This window comes from Lontra canadensis, unplaced genomic scaffold, assembly GCF_010015895.1.
Source record: "Lontra canadensis isolate GAN:19392208 unplaced genomic scaffold, GSC_riverotter_1.0 scaffold59, whole genome shotgun sequence".
Taxonomy (NCBI): Eukaryota; Metazoa; Chordata; class Mammalia; order Carnivora; family Mustelidae; genus Lontra; species Lontra canadensis.
The window spans coordinates 7399477-7409350 of record NW_022631053.1 but is presented as its reverse complement, the minus strand read 5'-3'; the positions used below and the strand labels follow the sequence as shown (position 1 = coordinate 7409350).

Here is a 9874-nt window from a genome sequence, read left to right as displayed (position 1 = left end):
GTACCTACAAAAGTTATGTTTACACTATAGTCTATGAAGTGTGCAAACCTATTCTGTCTAAAAAAAAGCACATACCTTAATTAAAATATTTTATTGCTAAAAAATGCTAACCATATCTGAGCTTTCAGCAAGTCTTAATCACTGACCACAGATCACCATCACAAACATAATAATGAAAAAGTTTGAAATACTGTGAGAATTACCAAAATGTGACACAGAGACACACAGGGAACAGATGCCTTTGGGAAAATGATGCTCCATGCAAGGTTGCTGCAAACCAATTTGTAAAAAAAAAAAAAAACCCAAAAAACAAACAATCCCCCCAAAAACCTCAGTATCTGAACACAATAAAGTCAAGCAGAATAAAACAAGGTATGCCTGTGTTTAGTAAGATATTTCAACATTTACCAAAAATCTACTGGATGAAGAAGTTACTAATTCAATGTCACGAACAAAATGGGCAAGATAGTCCTTACTGTGGAGAGTAACGCATTGTAGCCTGCTGTCTGATCATTCATGTACCTTACAGGGACAGTTATAAGACCTGCCTTCTGCCTCTGTTATTCAGTAAACCCAGAGTATTGGGTGTTGGACTGCGGAAAGGCATTAAACAGTTAGATAGCTTTGCCTCCTGGGCATTTCTGTTTGATGTTCCAAGAATACAAGTATTTGGTAATTTGGGGGGGGGGAGGGTATTATCTGAGGACCATTACCTGCAGCTACCCTTACTCTGCTTGCATAACAGCAAAAATACATCCTCTCACACTGCTCTAGGAGAACATGGGTAGCAACATGCACCACAGGTTTTAAACACATAAACAGCCATTCTTGACAAAAATGTTGCTTTTTCTCTTCCTCAGGTGCCTGGTGATGTTACTCTAGACATCTTTGGAATCTTCCTGTTATTTCCTGTGAATAACATTCCAATCAACAGAACTCAATGTCTTTTGCAGCATAATTTTCAGCCATTTCCAATAGAAAAAGTATTTTTTTCCTTGGGTTAGTGATGCTTGGAATTTGGGGGATTGTAAATCCAGTCAATTATAATGAGTGCCATGCTTCCAATCATGAAGATGATTCCAACCACAAGGAAAATTAAAGCCTGTCAATCAGAGAGAACTGGTTAGGACACACAGAAACCATCTTTAGCACAGCTTGCTCTTCGTATGTTGTTTATAACTGAGGCAGCAATCTGATTGCATATTGAATTGTCTCATCCTTATAGCCCAGTTGGCTGTGCCTAGCGGCTCAGTGAGTTTAGAACCTGAGTTGGGGAAAGAGGGTGAGCTTTAACCCAAATCCTCAAAACAGAGAAATGGTTGACTTGGTACATTGAAATGATAGAATAGCCTGTAATCATTAAAAATCAAGTGACAGAAAAAGATTTAATGACATTGGGGGTGCTCACAATACTTTAGGTGAAAAAGGGCAGGTCCTAGATGGGTGTATCATAGTATATAGGATAGGATTAAATTTTATAAAACAAACAAATAAGAACAAAACCCTAATCTATATTTCATATTCCTTTTTAAAAAAAAAGGCGAAGTGTGTGTGTACACACACACACACACACACACACACTTGAAGAGGTCGTCTATATTACCACTCAGATCAATGTCTTCATTTTATATATAAGGAAGCAACAGTTAAAAAATTTTTATTCACTAGAAAGGATGTAGGAGACACTTTGGTTCTTACACCTGGTCAAACTCAGAATGGGTCACAAACAGGACAAGTAATCTGCCAAGTTCACACTGCCCTAAAAGTCCAAGGAAGATGGACTAAAGAGGGTAGGAATTCAGGGGTGAGCTGATGAGAGGAGCTTTTGATGCCAAACTGTTGTGAAGTCCCTGAACAGTCCTGAGGGGTGAATGACTCTCAGGCAAAATTCAGCGTAACTCACTAAGGGGCATTGTTTTTAAGCCTTAAATGGAAGACTTCATTAAATAGTCATTGATAATATTTAATTACTGGAAAAACAATTCTTTCTGGCATATGTTTCTATACCATCATTTTAGGAAAGAAATATGTTCTAGTTTAAAAAATTTATATCTTCTATCTTAAAAGGTTAACTGGAAAAGGAATGATTCTGTTCTGGATCTCTGTCCACACCAAGGTACTATGGAGGGGGAAACAAAGCAACATTTTTTCTTTTGGCCTCACAAACCTAACAGATATGACTGAAATGTTTAAATTATTTCCTAACACCGCCAGGGAACCCATTTTCTTCCCACATAATTTCCCGTAGATAGTGCTGCAGTCTTGGGTGGAAATTGGTATACATGTATGTCTGTGGGAAAACCCCATGAGTGTTCGACAGGTAGGAAGGACTCAACACAAGATACTTAATATGAAGGGAAAAGATCTGGAAGCATCTCAGTACCAGAAATCCACCCCCTGTTCTCTCCACTAGAGTTCCAGCCCATCTGATTTTTGGTTCTCCTTCATCAGCTTTTTGGAATTGTGTATTTTCTGCTTTAAGTAGTGGAAGAGCAACTTAAAAATGGGGGAAATTGAAAGCCTTACTTACCCCAACCTTTTGCGGTGACCTAAGGGGTTCTTTCTTGACAAGTTTAAGATAAAACACTGCTGGAAGGATGAAGATCAGCATAGTGGCAGAAGAAGCCCCTGAGGACAGAGGCACAGGACAGGTCAATGTCTTACTCACCAAAGCAGAGACCCAAGGTCATGAACTTCAAAGAAACCAGATCTAACCCCACCCTAATCTTAGCATTAAAGGTACCATCAACTTGTCTTGGTTGCTTATTCAAAGATCTGTTTATCAAGAAAATTTTAAATATACCTCACATCACAGTTGCATCCTAAGTGCACATAATATACAATTAACAATAAAAGGCTGCCTGTTAAAAATTCAAAGGAAATTGATAATGCAAACACATACTAAGAAAGCTGAGCTCATCACATACTCCTCCTATCCACTTCTAACTCTTCAAGTTGTTTACACCTAATTTTTAAAAAATCTTATATTGTCTTTATGAGTCATCCCTCAAATCGGGAGATGAAAACTAAGTTAATAGGCTACCCAGTTAAGAGAATATGCTTTGTAAGGCCAGCTTCCTCTACCTCCAGAGACAGCTGGCAATGCTCAGCTGATGCTCCCAGAGCTGAGAAAGCATCCTGTAGGTAAAATCAATCTTCCTTACTGTCTGATGCAGCTTTAAGACCTAAATCCAAAGCCTAGATCTACTGCAAGTCACAGGTATTCCCCAATTTTGAAAGTTCACATTACGCCCCTTTGGTTTTAGGGAAGACCTACATTAGTACCCATTTTTGCTAACGGAAAGAAACCTGAAGAGGATTTTTGGCTTTCTGAAAAAAAGGCAAAAAATGAAAATAGCATTCAGACTTTGTTGTGCAGCGAGCATGAAGAGAGGCAGTGTATCCTGAGCAGCGAGAGTGGCGTCGCCAGGTTCCTTCCCTGGGAGCTACCCTACATCTCGACATTAAGCTGCCTTAGCTTTTGAACTATGTCTGAATATCTGTGTTTTCTCTCAATTTGTTTTCTGCATTTGTTACCAATATGTCTCCTAAGGTATCAGAAAAGCCCAAGAAGTTGATTTTTTTTGGGGGGGGGGTCTGGGATGCTCAAAAATTTTCCATATAAACGAATGGTAATTGCTTCTTTGCTTTATGCCTTTTAGGCTTACAAAAGTTTTCCTAGGAACACTCAACTTTTGGATGGCGGGGGGAGGGTGGAGAAGCTTTATATGACTTGACTTTTATGGGGCTCAATTTCCTCATCTCTCAGCAAAGGCAGATGGATTAGATGGCCTCTAAGGTTTTTTTCTCATCCTATGAATAATTTTGAGTCACCTGAGAGGGAGGGAAGGTGACCAGCTGGAGCCTGGCTGGGCTAATAGGCATCCCATAAGCCTAAGATGGGACCAGGGATCCTTGACTCCCATCCACCAGCTCCCTGTCTGCCCTTTAAGGAGTTATCAACTTGAGTTGATAAAATAAAAGCTTTTCTCAAACTTACCTATGAATCCAAAGATGTATTTTATTGTTGGTACAAGGATGACCAAAACATTATTCAGTGCAAGAAGTATAGCTGCAATCAAGAAATGTCTTATCCAACTGAAGGGTCTTTTGGGAAATAAGAGCGTGGTCACTGATGTACGAATCTGCAAAAAGAAAGTCCCAAGTTGATTTTCATCTACAATTTCAAATATGTTTGTCCCTCTAAAGCATCTTCTGTGTTTTTTCTTTTTCTCCCTAAAATGATCTCAATGCTGATTTATCTTTCAAAATTTCATTATTGTGGTAAAGTATACATATTTACCATCTTACCCATTTTTAAGTGTACAGGTCAGTTATTAAGTACAGTGATACTATTGTGCAACTTTGATGCGGACATTTGTTTGAGAGAGTGTTTTCCTTGTGCTCACTTCCTCAGCTTTCAGACTTTAAAAATCTCAGAAAGATGAGGTACCTGGGTGGCTCAGTTGTTTAAGCAGCTGCTTTCGTCTCAGGTCATGATCTTGGAGTCCTGGGATCAAGTCCTACATCAGATGCCCTGCTCAACAGGGAGTCTGCTTCTCCCTCTGACCTCTCCCCTCTCATGCTCTCTCTCTCTCAAATAAATAAATAAAATCTTAAAAAAAAAAAAAACTCAGAAAGAGATAAAATAACAGGTAAGGCATAGAATTTAGGGACACGGTAAAACCTTTTCGATTTCTAAACACGTCTGTTAGACTGGATTAAGTTTTAAGGACAGGCACTGAATTGATTTATATACTGCTCATGAATAGAATTTTTACAAATCTTTTTAATTTGGCATTGTATTTAGCATTTTTGCCACACAATGTTTTTAAAAATATGATACTCTTTGTGTTTGCTCCTCTCTCATTTTTCCCTTCTGCCTCCCTCCTTCCCAATTCTAGATTATAAATGCAAGGCAAAGAATAGGGCCTAATAATTTTAACATTCTTCAAAGTTTGTAGTTTGGTGTTTTGCACAGAGCAGGCACTTAATACACGTTGAATTAAATTGAACGGAACAAATGCCTTCCCTCTCTTCAGGAGCCTTGGACAGACCTCAGCCCTATTTCGGCGGCTACAATAAATAGGTGAAGGGTCAAGAGAGGCTCCATTTGCAGCAGCCTTTCAAGTTACTGTGCTGTAACCCTGGATAAAAAGATCCTTTTGGCTAGAGGGAATGCTCTGCATGTTTGAACAGCTTAACAAAGTAGAAAATACTCTTATCGCTGGAATCTTTTAGAGGACACTTTTTGACTTAGGGGAATTACTCTGTTGGCTTTTCAATAAGTGAGCATGTCAGTGAAGCTAAGACTTCACATTTTTAGAAATGCTGGGGTTGATTTTTCACTTAAAATGTTACTTCTGAAGTCTCTTGCTGGTGGAGAGATGGGATCTCATTTGAGAGAGAAAATGTAAAATGCATTTAGAAACACATGCATGCACGACAAAAACTACCAGCAGAATTGCTTGTAGTGTCTAATGGGACATTCCTTTCATACCACTGCACCAAAAATTAAAGCCATCTGTTTGGGTTTCAAAAGCAATTTCATTTCCAGAATGGCAGACCAGATAGTCTCTGGAAATGGTTTAAGAGTGACTTTGTAAAGGATTTTAAAAATTGGATTAGTGAAAATTATGAAACTTGCTCTGAAAAGTAGGCTGAAGAAAGCAAATGGTTTGAGAACATTTTCCCCAGCTGCCCATAAATTCTACATTATGATCCACAATTCGTGCTTATTCAGTCTTGTCCAAACTGGTCTCATTAGGCTTAAAAATGAGCTTTCTATGGTATAGCCACATGGCTTCAGGACTTATTTGTCTGAGAATGCTAAACATCCAGAATGAGCAAGTAGCATGCAGGTTATTTTCAGGCAGAGGTCATACATATGTGCTTTTTTTGTCTTTTGTTAAAATAATACTATTTACTCAAGAGGCTGAGTTAGAGGTAAACCTATAGGTACAGGGTCCCCGAATGTAAATTCGGTTTCCTACTGTCTCCTGGCCCCCGGGAAGGCGAGGGTGGGGCTTGATGATGTAAGAGTACAGAAGTTTTACAGGACTCATGGTTGGAACAAGGGTGAAAGCTGGCTTCTCACGGCAAAGACAGAAGAAAATCCCCAACAGAACTGAAGGCATTTGGAGCTGCCAGTGCATTCCTAGGAAGGATAAGAGGGCACACTGGGAGGTCGCAGGTTGCATCTGGTGGTGGGGTGGGGTGGAAAAGAATAGAAGGAAACTTGCTGGTCCTTCTATGTTAAAATGCAGCCTTGAGAGGTGAGCCTGGATCAATGTGTCCTCCACAGTCTGTTTACCTATGGTCAGGAGCCTCAGGAGCAAGGGGGCTGGCCTGTTACCCACAGTGCAATGCCTGCTGTTCCACTTATCTAAGCGCCTTTTCTCTACTGACACAAACTGATAAGAACCTGGAAATGTGGGTCAGGTGCCAGGGTGGAGGGAGGAGGGAAGGCCCTAGCAACGGCCATGGCCTCTGACCCAGAATGATTCTAGAAAGGTCCTTGGAAGCTCTAGAAAAAAAAAAAAAATCTGTTATTTCCAGAGAGCATATTTGGAATAGGGAGTCTGTGAGGGGATGCCATATTCCAATCTGGGGACCCATTGAGAGGCAGAGTAGAAAGTGGAAACATTTATTAGGTCTGAACTCTCAAAAAAAAAAAAAAATCAAGACTATTGTTTAGAAGTGAATCACAGTTTCACTTCTAAGACTGCTTGGAACGAGGGTGTTGGAAATATCTGTGGATCATGAATATATTCCAGTTCACAGCAATATTCACCATATTTCTATGCCTATATCTAACAGGGGTTCTGAAGGCAGCAACCGTGAAAAGAAAGATTTTACTATCATAAAATAGAATAGAAGTAGCTAGAGAATCTGAGATATGATCTTTTTTTTTTTTTTTTTAAGGTGTGCAAATGGAATGTGAGTCTGTGTTCCTGATAAACTCATTAGGATTATCTGGTTTTCTGTTTTTCATGGTGATATGTGAACTTGAGAACATAAAGGGAAGTATAAGCTGAAAATGATGTTCATGGTCTTTGTGAAGGAGGTACAGTCCCATAATGGACAGCCCTGCCCATACCACCACCACCCCAACATTAGAAGCAGAAAGGTTGGGACACTAGTGAAAAAGCAATTCACTTCATTTATTCATTTGATTGATAATCATTTTTCACTCAAAATGTGTCTTTGTTTAAGAAGGAAAAAACTGACCTAAGTGGAGAAAACTAAGATAATAAATGGAATAATCTAAGGAAAATCCATCCAAACACCCAAGTACAGAAACACCTCTGTTGTCTCTTCTTGGGCTCCTAAGAAAAAGAGCCCACTTGTCATTTGTTGAAAGAAGTAAAATATAAAATTGTTCTTAAAATTGAGAGATTTTAATCCTAATAGACTAGGTTTTGTTTGTTTTTATGATTTGTATGTGGGTATATCAAAGCAAAGTAAATAAATTTCTTATTGGTCAAGTGTTTCATAATTCAAAGAAACCCTCAGGAGAACACTGCCACACATGACTGCATTTGACATGTTGAAAGTCATGGCTGTAAATCATAAGGAACAAATACACCACCAACTTCTTGCACTTTAGGGGGAAAGTGTCTGAAAGTAGCCTTGTGGGTTTAACTGGGACAAGGAGGCTTGCTTTCTTTCTTTCTTTTTTTTTTTTTTTTTTTTTTTTTGCCCTCCATGTTCACTTTTATGCCCTCCATCATACCCATGGAGGCTTGGATCATTTAGCCCAGATTCTCACCCAAATGAAGTTGATGGCAAATGTCAACAAGTGGAACAGCCTCTGCTTTTGCCGGAAAAGGCAGTTTATATGAAAAGGCAAGATTCCTTTGGAGACCATTTTTCTTAGCAACCACTGCTGAGCTCCTGAGCCAATCACTGTGCACATCCCTAACCTCCAGGACTTTTAACCCAGGGGAGAAGGTGGGCACTTACACAGATGATCTCAATGTAACATTGGAAGGTCAAAGACAGAATTACGTGCAAAGCGTTTCATAAACGTTAATGTTGGGTTAAAATTCTTACTTAAGGATAACAGTTATTTTTTGGAAATTTGGTTCTCATAGTCTGTTGATCCTAAGGGCCATCTCATAGGAGATGTTTCCCACCTACTACTGTACCTGATAGTCAGACTTATACCAGTGCCTTATCTGTCATGAGAGAAAGAACTTTTATGGAGAGATCTAGATTTCAAATGTTGAGGTGAAATGACCATCAGTATATGAAAGGCTGACTTCCACTTCCCATTATCTTGACCCCAGCCATCAGTGTCCTGCTGGGAGCACTGCATTGGTCAACTGTGACTGACTAGCTTCATGACCATGGCCAAGCCCATTAATCTCCTGAGACCACAACATGAAAGTGTTATATTTAGGGCACTTACAGAAGCACATAACAGATTTCTTTTCTACGTTACTTTGATTCAATAATGATGGGAGTGCCTCCTAAGTGCCAAAACTTAGTCGGTGATATCTTTACACACAAAAAGAAGGTCTTTCAACATTCTTTCCTCAGTCACTGTTTGCTTAGAAATTTTACCCTATGGTATACTTTCTGTCTACAGCTGTCTTCTGCTTTGTTCTCCTGATAGAGCTGATTTTAGGCTAAAGCTGCATGCACGTCATTGGAAATACTTTCAGACACATGAGAGGCGAGATATTATTTAAGAGTAAAATATTAGCCCTCCTGGCAATAAGGATCCGATTTCATGCACTCATGAAAAAGGAATGTGTCAAAAAATATTTCAGCACACAGGCTGCATTTAAAGTGACCACAGTGTCATTAGAGGAGTAGTTCTCATATGCTGGGCCCTACATGGAACATTCTGTACAGGACGGCGCTGGTTACTAGGTCGCTTATTTTTCCCCCTAAAATGAATGAGTAAATTCAGTGTTTATGAAAGGAGAAGAGTTGGCAGGAGAATGCAGACCCGTGTTTATCCATAGGTGGTGATTTTAACTCATGCAGCCCAAATCTCTTCAACCAGCCCTACCCTGTGATCTCATGACAAGTGACGCCAAAGGCAAATGCCAAGAAGAGGTAATTCCAGCAGGAGTCTCGCAGAGGACGTGGATCAGTTTGGGGGGTTGTAGAAAAGATGTATGATCGGTAATATAATTATTTTTCAAGAAATTTAGTTCTAGCATGTAATTTACTTAAGAGGATTCCCCTTCTCATTGGTCTTCAAGGAATCCAATGAAGGAGACTTTTTAATGTTACTGCAGCAGAACCCACTGGGGGAGGGGGGGAATTAAATACCATCAGAACTGGTGAAAATGCAATGTATTGAAAAGTAATGTGGTTTTGGCTTTCAAGTTTCAGAAGTTCTACAAACTCCTACTCATTTCTACTAACCCATAAGATCGAAACTCAGATCTGTTTTTTGAATTTGAACCTAACAATAAATTTTGACCTCAACAAAGCTGGAAAATAAATAAAGAAATACACTTGGTGATCCCCCCCCAATATTTTATAAGTGTTTAACGTCTAAATATTTGTTGTATTTACATATTAAATTGTCCATTTTAAATGGTTCCAAAGTGCTGTATAAAAATGACTTCTTCAGGCACTGCAACTGTAAACTCAGATCATAATGAAATCCACATCAAATCAGAACATATGTACTAATCTAGGAGGTTCAGCTGGATTCTTCCACCAAAGTTTCATGTACTTACTGGGAACAGGACAATAGGCACCGTTAGTGTCACTGCCACAAGGACTGCCAGGCGTACCATGAGGAGAGGGGTGTCGAATGTGTATACTTTGCTATAAGCGTGTAGTAATTCATCTTCAACTTCTCCTACAAAGAGGAAGAAGAGAATGGGTTCGCTTGGTGCTGTCAAGT

At 39.4% G+C, this 9874-nt stretch overlaps 1 protein-coding gene across 2 annotated transcripts in view; it reads right to left on the bottom strand.

Annotated features, from left to right (window-relative positions):
- Window positions 1-307: 307 nt before the first annotated feature.
- Window positions 308-9874, bottom strand: part of SLC38A4 (solute carrier family 38 member 4) — a 61871-nt gene continuing 52304 nt past the window's right edge. For both annotated transcript variants that reach the window (XM_032876960.1, XM_032876959.1), the window contains exons 13-16: window positions 9705-9829; window positions 4001-4145; window positions 2531-2628; window positions 308-1102 (exon numbers count right to left, since the gene is read on the bottom strand). In XM_032876960.1, the coding sequence (XP_032732851.1) occupies window positions 1001-1102; window positions 2531-2628; window positions 4001-4145; window positions 9705-9829 (470 nt within the window). In that variant the 3' untranslated portion in view covers window positions 308-1000. The remainder of the gene's footprint in view (window positions 1103-2530; window positions 2629-4000; window positions 4146-9704; window positions 9830-9874) is intronic.